At 40.1% G+C, this 20,490-nt stretch overlaps 1 protein-coding gene across 2 annotated transcripts in view; it reads left to right on the forward strand.

Moving 5' to 3' along the window:
- SGCD (sarcoglycan, delta (35kDa dystrophin-associated glycoprotein)) overlaps positions 1 to 20,490 on the forward strand; it is a 426,477-nt gene that overhangs the window by 255,850 nt on the left and 150,137 nt on the right. For both annotated transcript variants that reach the window (XM_011947661.1, XM_011947660.1), the window contains 2 exons: positions 12,177 to 12,264; positions 17,853 to 17,972. In XM_011947661.1, coding sequence (XP_011803051.1) covers positions 12,177 to 12,264; positions 17,853 to 17,972 — 208 coding nt within the window. The remainder of the gene's footprint in view (positions 1 to 12,176; positions 12,265 to 17,852; positions 17,973 to 20,490) is intronic.

Below are 20,490 nucleotides of genomic sequence, written 5' to 3' on the forward strand. Positions count from 1 at the left end.
TTAGGATTGCCTTGGCAATGAGGGCTCTTTTTTGGTTCCATATGAACTTTAAATTAGTTTTTTCCAATTCTGTGAAGAAAGTCATTGGTAGCTTGATGGGAATGGCATTGAATCTATAAATTACCTTGGGCAGTATGGCCATTTTTATCATATTGATCCTTCCTATCCATGAGCATGAAATGTTCTTACATTTGTTTGTGTCCTCTTTTATTTAGCTGAGCAGTGGTTTGTAGTTCTCCTGGAAAAGAGGTCCTTCACATCCCTTGTAAATTGGATTTCTAGGTATTTTATTCCCTTTGTAGCAATTGTGAATGGGAGTTCACTCATGAATTGGCTTTTTGTTTGTCTGTTATTGGTGTATAGAAATGCTTGTTATTTTTGGCACATTGCTTTTGTATCCTGAGACTTTGCTGAAGTTGTTTATCAGCTTAAGGAGATTTTGGGAAGAGATGATCGGACTTTCTAAATATACAATCATGTCATCTGCAAACAGGGACAATTTGACTTCCTCTTTTACTAATTGAACACCCTTTATTTCTTTCTCTTGCCTGATTGCCCTGGCCAGAACTTGCAACACTATGTTGAATAGGAGTGGTAAGAGAGGACATCCTTGTCTTGTGCCAGTTTTCAAAGGGAATGCTTCCAGTTTTTGCCCATTTAGTATGATATTGGCTGTAGGTTTGTCATGAATAGCTCTTATTATTTTGAGATACGTCCCATCAATACCTAGTTTATTGAGAGTTTTTAGCATGAAGGCTGTTGAATTTTGTTGAAGGCTTTTTCTTCATCTATGGAGATAATCGTGTGGTTTTTGTTGTTGGTTCTGTTTATGTGATGGATTACATTTATTGATTTGCATGTGTTGAACTAGCCTTACATCCCAGAGATGAAGCTGACTTGATCATGGTGGATAAGCTTTTTGATGTGCTGCTGGATTTGGTTTGCCATTATTTTATTGAGGATTTTCGCATCGATGTTCATCAGGGATACTGGTCTAAAATTCTCTTTTTTTGTTGTGTCTCTGCCAGGCTTTGGTATGAGGATGATGCAGGCCTCATAAAATGAGTTGCAGAGGATTCCGTCTTTTTCTATTGATTGGAATAGTTTCAGAAGGAATGGTACCAGCTCCTCTTTCACCTCTGGAAGAATTCAGCTGTGAATCCATCTGGTCTTGGACTTTTTTGGTTGGTAGGCTATTAATTCTTACCTCAATTTCAGAGCCTATTGGCTATTGGACTATTCAGGGATTCAACTTCTTCCTGGTTTAGTCCTGGGAGAGTGTAAGTGTCCAGAAATTATCCATTTCTTCTAACTTTTCTAGTTTATTTGTGTAGAGCTGTTTATAATATTCTCTGATGATCATTTGTATTTCTGTGGGATTGGTGGTGATATCCCCTTTATCATTTTTTATTGCATCTTTTTGATTCTTCTCTCTTTTCTTCTTTATTAGTGTTGCTAGTGGTCTATAAATTTTGTTGATCTTTTCAAAAAACCAGCTCCTAGATTCACTGATTTTTTAGAAGGGTTTTTTATGCCTCTATCTCCTTCAGTTCTGCTCTGATCTTAGTTATTTCTTGCCTTCTGCTAGCTTTTGAATGTGTTGCCTCTTGCTTCTCTAGTTCTTTTAATTGTGATGTTAGGGTGTTGATTTTAGATCTTTCCTGCTTTCTCTTGTGAGCATTTAGTACTATAAATTTCCCTCTACATACTGCTTTAAATATGTCCCAGAGATTCTGGTATGTTGTGTGTTTGTTCTCATTGGTTTCAAAGAACATCTTTATTTCTGCCTTCATTTTGTTATTTACCCTGTAGTCATTCCGGAGCAGGTTGTTCAGTTTCCATGTAGGTGTGCGGTTTTGAGTGAGTTTCTTAATCCTGAGTCCTAATTTGATTGCACTGTGGTGTGAGAGACAGTTTGTTGTGATTTCTGTTCTTTTACATTTGCCGAGGAGTGTTTTACTTCCAATTATGTGGTAAATTTTAGAATAAGTGTGATGTTGTGCTGAGAAGAATGTATATTCTGTTGATTTGGGGTGGTGAGTTCTGTAGGTGTCTATTAGGTCTTCTTGTTGCAGATCTGAGTTCAAGTCCTGGATATCCTTGTTAACCTTCTGTCTTGTTAATCTGTCTAATATTGACAGTGGGGTGTTAAAGTCTCCCATTATTATTGTGTGGGAGTCTACCTCTCTTTGTAGGTCTCTAAGAACTTGCTTTATCAATCTGGGTGTTCCTGCATTGGGTGCATATATATTTAGGATAGTTAGCTCTTCTTGTTGAATTGATCCCTTTACCATTATGCAATGGCCTTCTTTGTCTCTTTTGATTGATCTTTGTTGGTTTAAAATCTGTTTTATCAGAAACTAGAATTGCAACCCTACTATTTTTGCTTTCCATTTGCTTGGTAGATCTTCCTCCATCCCTTTATTTTGAGCCTATGTATGTCTCTGCATGTGAGATGTGTCTCCTGAATACAGCACACTGATGAGTCTTGACTCTTTATCCAATTTTCCAGTCTGTGTCTTTTAATTGGGCCATTTAGCCCATTTACATTTTAGGTTAATATTGTTATGTGAGAATTTGATCCTGTGATTATGATGTTAGCTGGTTATTTTGCCCTTTAGTTGATGCAGTTTCTTCCTAGCATTGATGGCCTTTACATTTTGGCATGTTTTTGCAGTGGCTAGTATGGGTTGTTTCTTTCCATATTTAGTGCTTCCTTCAGGAGCTCTCGTAAGGCAGACCTGGTGGTGACAAAATCTCTCAGCATTTGCTTGTCTGCAAAGGATTTTATTTCTCCTTAACTTATGAAGCTTAGTTTGACTGGATATGAAATTCTGGGTTGAAAATTCCCTTCTTTAAGAGTATTGAATATTGGCCCCACTGTCTTCTGGCTTGTAGAGTTTCTACCAAGAGATCTGCTGTTTGTCTGTTGAGCTTCCCTTTGTAGGTAACCTTTCTCTCTGGCTGCCCTTAACATTTTTTCCTTCATTTCAACTTTGGTGAATCTGGCAATTATGTGTCCTGGGGTTGTTCTTCTTGAGGAGTATCTTTGTGGTGTTCTCTGTATTTCCTCAATTTGAATGTTGGCCTGCTTTGCTAGGTTGGGGAAGTTCTCTTGGTTAATATTCTGAAGAGTGTTTTCCAACTTGGTTCCATTCTCCCCATCACTTTCAGTTACACCAGTGAAATGTAGATTTGGTGTTTTCACATAGTCCCATATTTCTTAGAGGCTTTGTTCGTTTCTTTTTACTCTTTTTCCTCTAAACTTCTCTTCTCACTTTATTTAATTACTTTGATCTTCAATCACCGATACCCTTTCTTCTACTTGCTCGAATCAGCTATTGAAACTTGTGCATGTGTCACGCAGTTCTCATGCCATAGTTTTCAGCTCCATCAGGTCATTTAAGCTCTTCTCTACACTGTTTATTCTACTTAACCATTCGTCTAATCTTTTTTTGAGGTTTTTAGCTTCTTTGTGCTGGGTTTGAACATCCTCCTTTAGCTCAGAGAAGTTTGTTATTACTGACCTTCTGAAGCCCACTTCTGTCAGCTCATCAAAGTCATTCTCCATCCAGCTTTGTTCCATTGCTGGTGAGGAGCTGTGATCCTTTGGAGGAGAAGAGTCACTCTGGTTTTTAGAATTTTCAGCTTTTCTGCTCCGGTTTCTCCCCATCTTTGTGGTTTTATCTACCTTTGGTCTTTGATGTTGGTGACCTACAGATAGGGTTTTGGTGTGGATGTCCTTTTTGTTGATGTTGATGCTATTCCTTTCTGTTTGTTAGTTTTCCTTCTAACAGTCAGTTCCCTCAGCTGCAGGTCTTTTGGTGTTTGCTGGAGGTCCACTCCAGATCCTGTTTGCCTGAATGTCACCAGCAGAGGCTGCAGAACAGTAAACATTGCTGCCTGATCCTTCCTCTGGAAGCTTCGCCCCAGAGGGGCACCTGCCTGTATGAGGTGTCAGTTGGCCCCTACTAGGAGGTGTCTCCCAGTTAGGCTACACAGGGGTCAGGGACCCACTAGAGGAGGCAGTCTGTCTGTTTTCTGAGCTCAAACACCATACTAGGAGAACCACTGCTGTCTTCAGAGCTGTCAGACAGGGACGTTTAAGTCTGCAGAAGTTTCTGCTGCCTTTTTTTCAGCTGTGCCCTGCCCCCGGAGGTGGAGTCTACAGAGGCAGCAGGCCTGGCTGAGCTGCATTGGGCTCTGCCCAGTTCAAGGTTCCCCAGCCATTTTATTTACCTACTCAAGCCTCAGCAATGGTGGACACCCCTCCCCCTGCCAGGCTGCTGCCTCACAGGTTGATCTCAGACTCCTGTGCTAGCAGTGAGCAAGGCTCCATGGGTGTGGGACCTGCTGAGCTAGGCATGGGATATAATCTCCAGCTGTGCCATTTGCTAAGACCATTGGAAAAGTGTAGTATTTGGGTGGGAGTGTCCTGTTTTTCCAGGTACCATCTGAAATGGCTTCCCTTGGCTAGGAAGGGGAAATCCCCCAACCTCTTGCACTTCCCAGATGAGACAATGCCCCACCCTGCTTCAGCTCACCCTCCGTGGGCTGCACTCACTGTCCAACCAGTCCCAATGAGATGAACCAGGTACCTCAGTTGGACATGCAGAAATCACCCTCTTCTCCATCAGTCACGCTGGGAGCTGCAGACTGGAGCTATTCCTATTCAGCCATCTTGGAACAGACCTGGGGGCTCAAATTTTTTTAGCTTATATTTTAAGAATGGCTACTTACATATTATGGGAAAGTTTTTTATAGAACACTGGAAAATGCTAGCAAGAAGGCTCAGGCAGTTAGAAGAGATGTTGTTTTGTATGTTGTGAAGATGAAATTGTCACCTGAGAAACAGAAGAGTGCATTGTTCATTGTCAAGTGCCACCTTCCCAGCCTGTCTCTGATCTCATAAGGGTTTGGGATTGTTGTATGAGTGTTAATTTTGTCTTTCTAAAGGCAGAACAAAGATCTAGACTACCTTTTATACTCCTGTTATAGTTCCTGGTACTGTGATGGTTGCATAAAAGGGCAACCAATTGAGCTCTAGCATTCCTGATCACAGCCATGTAAGGATAAAACATCTGCCTCTTTACATACCCAAAAGCAACCTCTGTGATAGCTGCACTCCCACAGAATTGAGTCCAGGTTACACTCTGTTACTTTGGGCTCTTGGGTTGGATGTTGAGGGAGTCATTCTTAGCCAAGGCATCCCAGTTAATCCTCTTATCTGACCTTACCCCTAAAGAAGAAAATGTATCAGTAATTTTTTCTCCTATGCAGTTTGCTGCATTTCAGGAAGCTTGACCAGCAAATTAGAATTAAAACTTTATTTTATGTCTCCTTCTGATTTCCTTATTCCTAGATATATGCATGTAATTCAAGCCCATCTCCTCACTATCCCTTGGACACACACAGACACACACAGGTGCATGCATGCACACATGTGCACACACACATACACACAGTAGGAGAACCACTGATTTTTCACTTCCTGAGAAGTTTGTTTGAATTCTTTGTAACCTTGAAACTATGAGAGATTTGCCTTGAGATATTACCTTTAAGTTAACAATTATGTTTTAATATGTCTGTCCTCTTAGAGGAGCCCCACTGATGATGTCTAGAGAGAGCAAAAAGCAAATTGTAAGCTGCCAGAAAGAGTCAACATGGAAATGCACAAAATTTTCTGAGAGTTGACAGCTGAGATAGTGTAATTGTGAACATTTTTATAAAGGAGCTTTTAGTATACTGTGGAAGGCACAGAGGAACTTAAAAGACATGATGTAGGATTGAAGGAAATGCCAACTGTGCACCCTAATACATCAGACTCCTAGGCATTTCACACTTAACATTTCCAAAGCTGAACCTTCAAACCCCAAACCTCCCACCTACCAAACTCTCCCTTCAAATATTCACTCCCTCACCTCCTGCTCTGTAGCTCAGTAAATGCCTGTTGCCTCTCCAATTGCCAAGCAACATAAGGGTTATCCCTCACTCTGCCTCCTTTCTCATTCCCAAGCACCATCAGTTACCAACCCCTGCCAGTTCTAAAACTGTAACTTTTCTTCTACTACCTCCACTTCAGTTCAGGTGGCTATTGTTTCTTAGCTGGGTGACTACAATAATCTACCTGGCCTCTCATATCATGTACTCCTCTTTCCAGCAGACCCCACAAGGTAACCAGAGTAATCATGTTTAGCTCACACCTTCTCCTGCTTAAAACTCTTCAGTGACTTCTCATGTCTGAAGAAAGTTCAAAACCGTTAAAATGGAGTATAAAATCAAAATGGGTAGATAGACTTGCCAGATATCTGGACATACCACAAAGCCACAGAAACAAAGATAATATGACATTGGTATAAGAATAGATAGATAATAAGACAGCCTACAAGTCTGAGTCAGACTCAGATATATTTGGGAATTAATATGTGCCAAAGTGATACCACATAACAGTGGGAAAAAAATAGTGATTATTTGGTAGATAGTGTTGAGGAAACTACCTTCCATTTGAATTCCTATGTAACTACATACTGAAGTAGACTCCAGAGAGAATAAAGACTTAATATGAAAAGTAAAACTCAAATGTTGATAGAAGAAAATATATAGAATGAACTAGGAAAGGAAAGGATTTCTTTGTGAAAAATCCCAAGACACAATCCATTAGGAGAAACAAATGTTTTCTTACATCAAAAGTAAACATTTCTGTTCATCAAAGAACAGCATGAGCAATGTTAAATTGTTCTCTCTCCCTTGAGCATCAGACTCCAACCACATAGTCTTTCTCTCTGTCCCTTAAGTATGCCAAGCTCTTTTTCGCAGAGGGCCAAATACGCTTGCCTGTGTCTCTGTCTGAATAGTTCTTCGTTTTCTGGTTCAGCTAATCAGTTCTCACTCATCCCTGTGATCTTTGCTAAAATGTCTTTCCCTTAACAAGGCCTTTCCTGACCACCAGAGTTAGAGGAGGTCTCACTGTGTGTGATCTCATTTCACCTTTTACTTTGTGTTCACTGCACACATTGAGATTGCAATTACATGATCACTTACAGAACGTAGTTCAGTGTCTATGTCCCTTGGCTGTTTGTAAACTCCAGCAGACCAGGGGTACCTGCTCAGCCCTTAGGACAGTGCTTTATGCTTAGAAGATACTTGAATAAGGGGCAGTTGGGGCACATTCACTACCACATGCCAGATGAGTGCTACATGACCAGCATACATTCCAGACATCTTTTGACCTTTATGTCTGCAAGAATTTGAGTAATGATGTGTGCTGCTGCTTCTTTCTGTCACCTAGAGACTCAACATCTCAAGTCTAATTTGTATCTTCTACCATTCCTTGCACTGCATTAGGAAGTGAACAAATATTTGCTGGCTGTATATCTATATGGCCTCCTCCCATCACACTAAGTTTTCCATGTTTAGAGTATCACATCATTCATGCTTAATGGCTTGCCTTTTGAAAACTGACAGTTACTGTCAACCTTTATTTAATTATTTCTTTTGTTGACAACTCTCACTCTCTGTTGACTCTTAATTTGATCTGAGCATTCAGTTATTCAGCAAATATTTATTGAAAGCCTAATGGGTGCCAGGAATATGTGGGGTACTAGAAAAGCTGGCAGTCCCCTTGCAGTGGTGACAGATGAACATGACTCCTCAAAGGAATCATTGAGACAAAACAGCTAAACTTAGTGAAGTATTGAGAGAGACCAAAATGCTCCCAAATTTGGGCACAGTGCAGAGAGTAGCTGAATAGGAATGCTACAATGAGAAAACTGGACTGTTTCCCAGCTTATTTTGAGAAGGAGCTTCACAGTGTAGCTTCATTATTCATGACTGGAAAAAAACTTTCAAAACAATAGAAATCTACCCAAGCATATTTATAAAAAGAGACTCCAAGAAAATAGAAATAACTGTACTATAGTACTGTTCAGTAACTTGTTATGCTTTTAAAAGGATCCATTCAGAGACAACTTAAAGCATCCTATCGAAAATAATAATGTTAATAGTAGAGATACTTGATGCTTGCTGAAGAGAAACTTACAAACTATCCTTTGAACATGATTTTAATGACAAATCTTACTTTGTAGAAGTCAGTTTTTTTCCAGGGGATATTCAAAGTTGGTGTTATTTTAGTAAACACAGATCACTGCAACCAATGCCTTTTGATAATGACTGTGAGGATGTCACTACATTCTGACTACCCAGTGTTGCGAGCCTTCCAGAAGAATGGTTGTGCAGAGAGAGCCCTGGGTGAAGAACTTGCTGTGAGAGGACCCATGGACTATTCCTTAAAAAGAACTTGCTGTGAGAGGACCCATGGACTATTCCTTTAGTATTTCCAAAGGCAAAATCTCATGGAAATATATTTTGTCTCAGTATAAGGGAGAATTTTCTAATGTGATCAAAAGTGAAATCATTTGTCCAAGTGTATCAAACTCCCTGCCTACTCAAAGATGGGGTCCTTTCCAAGGTCTGTTCCTGAAACTCAAGATCTTAGAATTTTGCAGCCTAATACAGCTTTCAATTATATATAAAAATACTTTATATTTTATGATAGTTTTATATGTACCATAAAACTGTGAAGTGAGTACAGGGTGTTTCTATACATCCCAAACTCAGGCTTTCCTATTAGTATCTAACATTGGTAGGTAAATTTTGTCACAATTAATGAACCAATAATGATACATTATTATGAAAGTCCACCCTCTATTTCGATTATGTTGGTTTAAGTAATATCCTTTTTCTGTCCAAGCTTTCTATCCACGTTATATATAGCTCTTATGTCTCCCTACGCTCTTGGCTGTGATAGTGTCTCAGATTTTCTTTGGTTTTGATGACCTCGACAGTTTTGAAGAGTACTGGTAGGGTATTTTGTAAAATGGCCATCAATTGATATTTGCTATTTCCTCATGTTTAGATGGGGATTATGGATGTTGAGGAGGAAGACCACAGAGGCAAAGTGCCATTGTCTTTTTAGCATATGAAGGGTACGTGCTATCAACATAATATGCCAGTCTTGATGTTGATTTTGGTCAGCTGGCTGAGGTAGTGTTGGTCAGATATCTCAACTGTAAAATTACTCTTTTATTCCCTTTCTATGCGGTGCTCTTAGAAATGAAGATACTAGGTACAAATCACCATTAAGGAGTGAGGATTTCATCTATGTAGACTTTTTGGAATTCCTCTATCTGGGTAGATTTGACTATTCATTCTCATTTATCTGTTCATTTATATCTGTATACACTCATGGATATTTATTGTATGCTCTGGGTTATAATGCAATACTGCATTATTTGTTTTGTTCCTCAAATGCTTTCAGCTTTAGCTGTTGAGAGTTCTTTCGATTGTCTTCTGTGTCGCTTTGACATACCCCTGATTGTAAGGTTTTTGGTTTTTTTGTTTTTTAAACACTTCCTTTCTGGCATTAAAAGATGCTGCAGCCTCATGTTGAGGATTTCTTGCCCCAGAACTGGTGTCAGCCATTTCTCTAAGGAGCTCGCCTAATGTAGCTTTTGTTTGTTTGTTTATAGTTTTAAAGTATTTCTAGAGTCATTGCAGGTACTTTACACATATTTTTCTTGATTTTGAGGAGTCTTTTTTTCAGCATCATTATGTAACCTTTAACTTCATTTCACAGATGCAGAAACTAAAAGAGAAATGATTTACCCAAGGCCACGCAGTTACCATAGAAGTAGAGTTGTCATAAAGCCTAAATTGTTTGACTCCAAAGCTCACACTCTGCACATTTACTTTACAAGATCAGTCTAAATTGTTACCTAAGTTAGTGTTAGATAGAAACAGTGCTGCTGTGATCAGCCTACCCTTTTGTTAGGAGGAAAGGTGAAAACCAGCTGAGCTTTCCTCTGGTTAGTTTTCCCTCAGGATTCCAGCCACGCTGAGAGTTCAAAGCCTTTCCTGAATGTGGGAGTTGTTGTGTGCTATCTCGTGGTTTTCACTATTTATCTGAATTCCCAGATCAGATTGTTAGCTCTTCAGAGAGCAAGGAAAATACACTACACTCTAGGATTATTAAGGTAAGTAACTTCTGGCAGCCACGTCACATCAAAACAGGCTGTGATGATATGGTTGCTATCAAATACAAATATCAAAATCTGCACCTTTCATACCAGGAGAGCATGAATCTTGATTGAAGTGATATCACATTGTCTCTCCTTTCCTCCACTTTTGAAAGCCACCCGGGGATGGGTGTTGGCTGCCATTCTGCCATGTGCAGGTGGCTGGACTGGACTGGCCAATCCAGTCTACATCCCCAACAGTTTTAGAAGGAAAAAGATATTAAACAGCCCCACAATTTTATTACCTTTGTGACCTTCTTTTTTCATTTCAGTAGATAAAAGTGTATCTATTCTTTTCAAGGCTTAGCCCAAGTATTCATTTCTTCAGGAACTCTTCTTTGCTTCCCACTCCACAGCCCCAAGCTCAGAGTCATCTCACCCTTCAGGGAAGTCCCCAAACATCTTGTAGCTCCGTAATCACTCTTGTTATTCTCTTCCTAGCATATTTGTGACCATCTCCTAGTGTCCATTAGAATATAAGACTTAGAAGGTAAAGACTGAGCTTTGCCTACCTTCTGCTTGCTCACAACTTGTGGGACAATGATTTTTACATATTTAGGGCTCAATGCATTGAGTTATTATTGAATTTTCAGGCAGGTATATACCATATGGTGACAAAGGTTCAGAAAGGTAGGAATGGCTGCCAGATTCCATTGTTCTGTGTCAGAGATTCATCCTTTAATTTCTGGCTTTACTTTACCCTAAGAAAATGACAACTTCTAAACCAAGGGTTGGCACACAATGGCCTTTGAGCTACATTCAACCCTCTGCCTCTTCTTGTATCACCAGTGATCTAGGAATAGTTTTCATGTTTTTAAGTGATGAGACGGAGAGACAAAACACAAAAAGAATAATATCTCATGGCATATTCAGTTTATATTAAATTTTAAATATAAAATTGAAATTTTATGAAATTTAGATGTCATTTTCCATGAATAATGTTTCATGAAATACAGTCATACCCTCTTTGTTTATGTATGGCCTAAGACAAGTTTTACACTGAAACAGCAGAGTTGAGTAGTTACAACAGGGACATACATCCCATGAAACCTAAAATATTCAGTGTCAGGACTTTCAATAAAACGTATACGGCTGGGTGTGGTGGCTCACGCCTGTAATCCCAGCACTTTGGGAGGCCGAGACGGGCGGATCACGAGGTCAGGAAATCGAGACCATCCTGGCTAACATGGTGAAACCCCGTCTCTACTAAACATACACAAAAAAAAAAAACTAGCTGGGCGCAGTTATGGGCGCCTGTAGTCCCAGCTACTGGGGAGGCTGAGGCAGGAGAATGGCGTGAACCCGGGAGGCGGAGCTTGCAGTGAGCCCAGATCGCTCCACCGCACTCCAGCCTGGGCGACTGAGCAAGACTCCGTCTCAAAAAAACAAACAAAAAATAAAGTGTGCCAAGTCCTATTCTGAGTCATGCCCAGAAATGTGTACCACTGTGTGAAAGAGTTGGGGAGCCCTTTAGATAAAGGGCAGAGTTGATACAGGCACAAACGTCCTGGAGGAAAAGTAATCTGGAAACAAGAAAAGGAAGAAAAGGCAGGCAGAGGCATACCTGGGGACATCACATCTCCTGGGTTTTTTATGCATGCATTGCAAACATCTCCACAAAGGATTCTTATAGTTGGTGGGTATGCCCGAGGAGCAGATCCTGGGTATTTTACAGAACCTTCCTGCTCTTCTGTAAGGACTCTGCATGGCTCCTTTGGAGAAAGGACAACATTAGGAGATTATCATTCATTTCTGATCATTCTTTGTACCAAGACTAACTAATATTTTCAGTAAGATCTAATGGGCTTTGTGTCTTAATTGTCTCTGATTCAAACATAATAATGTGTGTGTGTTCTGGGGAATCTATATTGTGTGAGTGTGTGTGTGTGTATGTGTGTATTTCTTTGGAGGAAATCTGTTTTAGATAGTTGCTAGTTAATTATCATGTACGTAGGGATCATTAAACATTTGGAGTTTTCGAGTAAAGACACATTGATTGGAACTTGGCTAAAGCCATTTCAGCCCCTTGGAGAGTTGTAACGACAGTTCTTTTTGTTTAGAAATATATCATTTTCATGTGTTTCTCTTATTTTCTTATTGTAGGGTAATGCCCTGTACTTCAAGTCTGCCCGAAATGTTACAGTGAACATTCTCAATGACCAGACTAAAGTGCTAACTCAGCTTATAACAGGTAAGAAAAGGGAGAACTTAGCAGTGCCTGGCCTGCGCTAGGCACTCAGAAAACAGAATTAATGGTCAAAGGAAACTCCATATGAACTTGAAAATAAAGTGTGCTAACACACTGTGTTGAGAAAGAGAATGTAGCATGTGTTCCGTGATTCTACTATAGGGTAGAATTCCTTCTGTACACAAGTTAAATTTATGAAATCTAATGATACCTACTTAGTGGGGTAAGAAAAAAAACTTCTTCTACCTACTTAGTGGGGTAAGAAAAAAAAAATTTTTTTTCTAAGCAGATTTTCACAGAACATGGCCCCTAAATATAAGCCAGCTGCTTCATCTGGTGCTCAACCAAGGAAAAGTTTCTTGCTCCAGTGCTGGAGGAAAAACAGGCTGTGTTGGATTGGTTGAGAGAAGAACGCAGTATCTACAAAGCCAGGGACCATACTTTATGGGCTGTGAAAGGGATTTTTAACTATAGTTTGAACCCATGCCATATTTGCTGTATGTGCTGACTTTGAACCTAACTCAATTGCAAGATGTGGATGTATCTTTACTGAATATGTTTGTGTGTAATTCCTTCTAATATAGCAGATCTGCACCTAACAGCTGTGGAAAACAACCACTGGGTTTTAAGCTATAAATTCCTGAAATCTAAACAAGGACTGGTTATTCACAATCATGATTATAATGATAAACATGGACCTCATGATTTGGTAACATGTTGAGCAGCACAATCAATGCCCACTCTGTAAGCAGTGAACAGGGAAGCATTATGCACCCCCACAGTGGAAGGGAAAAGGAATGTATGTGTGAATGGCATTGTTATACTTACAGACAGAAAATGCCATTTGTTTGGCTTCAGGGATAAGAGTTAAGTATACAGATGGACATTTTCAGAAGCCAGTTACCCAAATGCCTTGAAACTTTACTGTTATTGTGAATAAAATATCTGGAACCCACTAATAAGCCATGGGGAAACAGGTACCTTTGTGCCCAGAGTCTTCACTCCTGGTTAGACAGCCTCACTCCCACTCTGCCCCTGGAGTGCTGCATATGGATGTCTAGAGATTCACAGCCAGTGGGTGACTTGGACCATCCGCCAATCAAGAAACTCAGGGATTGAAGGAACTGCTGCCCGGCAGAGCCCATAATCCATAAACATGTTGTTTCAGCGTGTGACTGGATCTTCCGCCTTGCTTATATAACATCTGGTCCACAGTCACGATGCTAAATAATTAAATAAACAGCTTCAGTAAGCAATGATTTAAGCAGCTTGTGTGAAAATTGGCTCCAGGAGGGTAATAAATCCAACCTCCAGCTCCCAGATTTTCACATTCAAAAGGAACTTATTTAGCCTGTTGATCATTTCCCATTTATTTGTAGTGAGAGATTTGGTTTACTTGAGAGATTTTGTTTTGATAAAGCTGGAACTGCCCAAATGACTATTAGTCAGCAAATGAGTGAGTCAGTCTATTTTTCCCCCCACCTCTTCCTCTCCCTACTCTTCTGACAACCTTTTTCCTCTCCCTTTCAGTGCTTCTCTCCCTTTTCCTTCCTCTTCCCCTCTCTCCTTTCACTCCTTTCTCTCTCTCCTTCCTCTTCTCTCCTCCCGTCTCTTTTCTTCTTCCTCTCTTCCCTTGTTCCTTCCTCCTTCTCCCTCCTCCTGTGTCACTATTCTTGACTCTATCCCTCCAATGGTATTTGGTGTTTGTTTTCTGTCTCCCTACGATGAATTCTGGAGACGATAATAGATATGTTTAAAACATCATTCTAAACACACAATACACACACATGCAACACATACACCTTTAAAAGTTTTCCTTCAATGCACTCCTTTTACATTACATTAATGCACACAGTGGAAAAGCACCCAGCCATCCCAGCAGACAATACCTTCTAATGCCTGTTGTGCTGGGTGCTGTACTTATTGGAAAACAAATCACTCCTGTCTTCTCAGTAGTGAGGTCTGTGAAGGCAATCCTGAGGAATAAAGAATTTTGTTTACCTAAAGAATGTCTCAAAAACCCAATAGAAATTCTAATGTTAGATGTCCAGGAAGTCTTTTCACAGGAAACAATGTTTCACATGACAGTTAAGTTCTCAAATTAGATCACAAATACCTATTTGACCATAAGGCAGGCTGCTGATTTAGTATCTCAGTAGTGGGTCTGAATGGGGAACCCTCCTACCTACATGGAGGAAAGCAGTGGAGATGCTTTGGACAGCATCATCAGGGAGAGGGAATGGGGAAGGGTCCTAGCATTAAGAGAGCTGGGGAGAGAAATTAGGCTTGAAGGCCACCAGGCCTTTGCACCTCCCAGATTCATGGAGACTGTTGATGCATCCTGATGGGACTCCAGTTCTCCTCCCTGTTTAGGAGATTAATTAAGGAGGGACTCCACACATAGACTACACAGAGGGGGATTAACTCAAGATTAGTTTCACATTAGGAATAGTGGTTTTTTCCATCCCAGAGAACAGTGAGTTCAACATGTGTCCTCCTGAGCTGTCTCCAGCTCTATTTGCATTTTTCTCTAGAGTCATTTTTAAGGATTCCAGCCATATCCAGGGAATTTGGCAGCCCCAGGTGAAATCAACAAAGGACAAGCAGTCTGCACCACTGAGTCAGCAGTTGCTCTGTGGGGTTTTGGCTAAAACTACCAATTACTGAGCTTTAGATACCCAAATGGTTGTGGCTCTTGGTAAATTTCACTTTATGTTCTGTGAAGCCCTGGAAAGCAAGATAACTTAATTGTGCTTTGTGTTCTCTGATTGCTGAAGCATACTTTCTATACTGCTATAGTACTTTAGTATATGCTCCTGTATGCCTCACAGCTGTTCATAAGTTCAAAGTAACACAGGAAGGTGTCCTTAACTCCTCAGGGACCAGGTTGATGATACTGCCCAGGTCCGCAGAGAAGAAGTCCAAGCATGTGTGTCCCCAAGTTATACAACCGCTTTTTTTTATAGGAATGGATCAAAAACGGGCAAACTCTGCTCACCCTGTGCCCATCCTAGGTCATTCATTCATTCATTAGTACTTCATTAACTTCCCATTCTCAATCTACCTCCTCACAAAATAAAGTAATAACCCTAAAGCGTTGACAAATATAATATAGATTTTATTCAAGGTTTTGATTCCATCAAGAAGAGAGCTGCATCTTAGCCTTTGCAGAAAAACTGAAGTCAAATCCCTCATTGGACATCTCAGCTCTTTCAAGATTTCCTTCTGTCCCTTGTCTCCAGTTTTCTATTTCTGCTTATCCTCACACAGCTCATTTCCTGGATGTTCCAGATGTGCTGGCCCCAGACCCCTTCTCCTTCCTAGACAAATAAATGCCCCTTTCCTTCTGTGAAATAATTCTCAGAGCTCCATTCCAGACCTAGACCTGCCATTGTCTCTAACTTTGCGAGAGCCCTCCGCCTCACTGCCATTTGTTCTCCTCATCTGCAGCATCAAAGTGGTCAGATAAGTTGACTTCCGGGTTCCGTGATGCTTGGAAGTACTGTCCTATCTCTGCTGTTTCAATCTCCTACTCCTTAGGGAGCCTTTCCAATGTCCTTCTTTGTGTTAGAGGGCTGGTGTGGACATACTGACAAGGGTTGAGGTTTGCCTAATAGACGTGATTATGTGAGTAAGAAAAGTGCACTAATAAGTACTCATCATGCATTCTTTCCCATGTGTTGTCACCACTGCAGTAGAATGGTGATGTCCACTCTTTCCTACACTCACAGCACTTTACCACCCTAGATTTCTTTCTATAAACACAATGTCATTCGATCCTTTCAAACTCTCTATAAAGTCGATAGAGTAGGTAGTGATAGTCCAGTGTTATAGATGCAGAAACTGAGGTTCAGAAAGATCAAATGATTTGCCCCAGATCACGCTGCCACAGAATAAGACTGAGTTGGGAAATAATTCATGTCTTCTGATTCCTAGTCCGACAGTTTTGACAAAGAGAAAAGCCACCCCAGATGCCCAGTGGCTGGCTGGCACTATCACTCTGGCCTTAGCATTTTCTGCTTCAATGTATATAATTTCACAGAACACGCACACCAGTCAAGGCTGTTCAGTGGCCCTGGTGGATCAAGACAAAACACAACACAAACACACAAACACAACTCTGGTCATGTGTGTACATAGCAAAACTATCAACATTTTCCAGATCACAAAAAAGACCAAACATCCCCCTCTCCTGGCTAATATGAGTGACTCTGTTTCTTTATTCGCCACATTTTTAGCATTTCCCTGGTCTATCTTTATTCTAGATAAGATTTACTCCCATTTCCTGATAGTATTTAATCCAGGGTAAAGCCTTATTTCCTTCAGTGTTCCCCAAAATAATCTAATATAAGGTCACATCCTCTGAGAAGTCCTTTCTCATGGCTTCTTTCTGAGATGCCCTATAATTTTCCTTATGTTGTGTGTTGTCCCTCACTGCAGTGAGTAATAAACCCAATTTGTTCAACAGCAGGTGTGTTCCTAGTGGTCTTTGGCTGAAAGGCACTAGGACTCTCTCATTGCTATTTATTGTTAAGTGACACTCTTTTGAGAAATATCAGAGAGAAAACAATTCCATGTCAGAATCTTCTGAACAATTTTGGTAAAAACACAAGATTTCTAGACTCTACCCTCCCTAAAATATTTTTCTGTAGGAACTTCTAGATGAAGAGATGGATTTCTTTTGATCTGAGCTAGGTTCAGTGAGAATGATTATACTCCTGGATTATTCCTGTGCATTTCTGTAGACCAGCTTTTGAGAACCCCATGAAATTCAGGTATTCAGGTAGATCCAGTAGATCTAGCTCAGATAGATTGGAAAGCTTTCTTCTTTTAAAAATTCTAATTCATCAACCTGTTTAACTTTTTGCATAGTACCGAAAACTTTCTGCAGTGTTATGGTTTAGTAATAAAATTTTAAATGTATATTGCTGTGTGTCCATCAGAATATAGATGCTATGGAATCAGGGGCTTGACTTCCTTGTGCAGTATTATAGCTCCACATTCAAGAACAGCATCCGTTGGCATCTGATAGACCATCAAAATTTAGTTTTCACTCAACAAAATTCTAGTATGAAAGATTGGACAACTTCTAAGACAATTAATTACAATAACCATTTCTGCTAGGAAATAATCTATATACTGAGGAAATAGATTTCTCTTGGTGTCAATGGCAACCAGTAGGTTAAGGGTACAAAGTTAAACACATTTGAGCTGAATATTAAAAAGTTCTTTCTGATAATTAGGGAGGGCAATGTGATTGCCTCCAGAAGTGTTGAGCCTCTGGTGCCTTGATATATGCAAGCAAAAAAGAAGAGAAGTCAAGGTTTAGTTTGGAGGAAGGGCTTGCTGGTCTTCAAAACTATAGCCCAAGAATATATTATTAAAAGTAATTGACAAGACCTGGCTAAAGTCATTAGACTGATTTTCATGGTCAGCTTTTGAAAACCAGTCCACTGAACACTGAACTCCCATGCAATCTTGTTAGATGTGTATGTTCTATGAAAACCTTTTTGTAGTCAAAGCGATGAGACTAATGGGGATTTTTTTGTTTGCTTGTTTCTCTCTCTCTCTCTCTCCCTCTCTCCTCTCAGGTCCAAAAGCTGTAGAAGCTTATGGCAAAAAGTTTGAGGTAAAAACTGTTTCTGGAAAATTGCTCTTCTCTGCAGACGATAATGAAGTGGTAGTAGGAGCTGAAAGATTACGAGTTTTAGGTAAGGAAACTTGAATCATTTAACTTGTTTGATGGTACTATGTACATTTTAGAGGAGAAGCAAAATGGTGTTATGAACAGGATATGTCCTCCCAAAATTCATATGTTGAAATCCTAACTCCCAAGTTAGTGGTATTAGGAGGTGGAGCCTTGAGGGGTAATTAAGTCATAAGGGTGAAGCCCTCATGAGTGGGCTTAGTGTCCTTCCAACGGGATGAAAAGACCAGAGATCCCTCTCTGACATGAGAGGGTACAGGAAGTTAGCAGTCTACAATCTGGAATAGGAGCCTCACAAGAACCTGACCAGGCTGGTATCTGATAGCAGACTTCCAGCCTCCAGAGCTACGAGAAATCAATTTCTGTTGTTTATAAGCCACCCAGGCTATGGTACTTTGTTACAGCAACCTGAACTGACTACGACAAATGGTGTCTAGAAGAGTGATTTAGGCCAGTTTCCTGGATTCCTTTAAAGCAAGGCAGTTGAACCTCTCTAAGTCTTGTCCCCTAGTGGAAATTTCTCAAGCTGTCAAGTCTTTTTGGCACATCTTTCAACACTGAGCTTTGTGTGAGAATGAGTGCTTATCCAAAGAAGTCTCATTTAGCACATCTTGTACTCACAGACTGGCAGTCGTGCTTGACGCATTCCAGACTTGCATAAATGATACAGCGATTCCTAAACCTGGTTGCAACTGAAGAATCATCTAGGAAACTTTGGAAGGATTTAGGTTCATAGTTCCAACTCTGATTTACTGAATTAGAAGCTCTGGTGAAAACACTGGGAATTCGTTACCAAAAATATTTGCAGAAATTTCTATGATCTCACTGTTGGAATTACTGAATTTGAGCACATAACAAATGAATCTTTGACGGCTGTACACTGAAATGATCTAGCATGGTGATTTAAGGGTCCTGGAACTCAAGCTGACCTAGTTTTTAATTCCTGCTGTCACCCACTAGTTTTGTGACTTTGGGCAAGTTGCTGGCATCACTGAGCCAGTTTCCTTTTCTGCTCAATAAGGCTAAGAACATCTCCCATCTTTAGTTGTCCCTAAGGTTAAATGAGACTCTATTACGTCCACTTATCGCAGCCCCTAGCACAAAATAGTACTCAGTCAACCACAGGTGCTGTTGCTGCTGTTACTGCTTATACTACTATTACTATTAATGCTAATGCTACTTTTTCTTCTTTAGCTCCCTGAGATTCACTGTAGCACAGTGATTAACATCTCAGGCTCTAGAATTAACCCATTTTTAACCCAATTTCTATCCTTTACTAGCTGTATAACCTTAAGCAAAGTATCTAATCTCTCTGTGCCTGCTTGATTACCTGTTTATAAAATTGCTATAATAGAAGTATCTATCTTCTGAGACTGCTAAAATGATTGAATGAAATCATCTATGTAAAGTACTGAGTTGGCCAAAATACTAAGTGTCCAATAAGTGCTAGGTGTTATTATCTTAAATTATTAACATTATTTATTATAAGGTACTTTTACTTGAAATTATATTTATCTCTGCATTATTATTTGCACTCTGCATCTTCTTTGTCTTCCATTACTCCTGTATTTTTTCTTGGTCTTTACCTCCTCCCACAATCAGGTTGTCTGGTCTATTTCTCTCTTCCGCTCTCAGTACACATGTCTAATTTCCTTTCTGGATGACTCTTACAGCTTCATCTCCAGCCTGATATCTTCCTTGAATTCTGGATCTTCTTCACCTGGATATTCTGCCATCCTCTCAAATTCAGTGGATCTTGAATGCCTATCATGGTCAAATGCACACATATGTACATGTATGAACATGTATTTTATTACCTCACCCTCAACTCTCACACTTGTATTTGCCCCTGACTTCCCTAACACTCTTACTGGCCCCATTATACTCTCCTGTCCCAATTTCATCCTGGCCATCATGAGCTCAGCATAGTCAAAAGATGGAAGTGACCATCCTTATGGGGCTTAATGGAGCTAAAAATGCAGGCTGCAGAGACGATAAAGCCAGGTGCAATCTAATCCCCAGTCAGTGGTCGACCTGTGGCATGATCTGAAACAACTCCCTTTATCTTTCAGGGCTTTGCTTTTTTATATCTGTAAAATTAGAGTTACCTAGAGAAGACATTTTTAAACAATGTTTTCCAGTGACCAAAGCTTTTAAAAATAAAATTTCATACATAGTCCCAATAAATAAAATAGATGAAGGACCAAGATTTCTCTGGGTTGTAGGCAAGTGCATTAGTCTGTTCTCACCCTGCTAATAAAGACATACCCTAGACTGGGTAATTTATAAAGAAAAAGAGGTTTAATGGACTCACAGTTCCAAGTGGCTGAAGAGGCCTCACAATCATGGCAGAAAGCAAAGGAAGAACAAAGGCACATTTTACATGGCAGCAGGCAAGAGAGCATGTGCAGGGGAACTGCCCTTTATGAAACCATCAGATCTCGTGAGACTTATTCATGATCACGAGAACAGTATAGGAAAAAACCCGCCCCTACGATTCCATTACCTCCAACTGGGTTCCT

The sequence above is a fragment of the Colobus angolensis genome, unplaced genomic scaffold (assembly GCF_000951035.1).
Source record: "Colobus angolensis palliatus isolate OR3802 unplaced genomic scaffold, Cang.pa_1.0 Scaffold27, whole genome shotgun sequence".
Taxonomy (NCBI): domain Eukaryota; kingdom Metazoa; phylum Chordata; class Mammalia; order Primates; family Cercopithecidae; genus Colobus; species Colobus angolensis.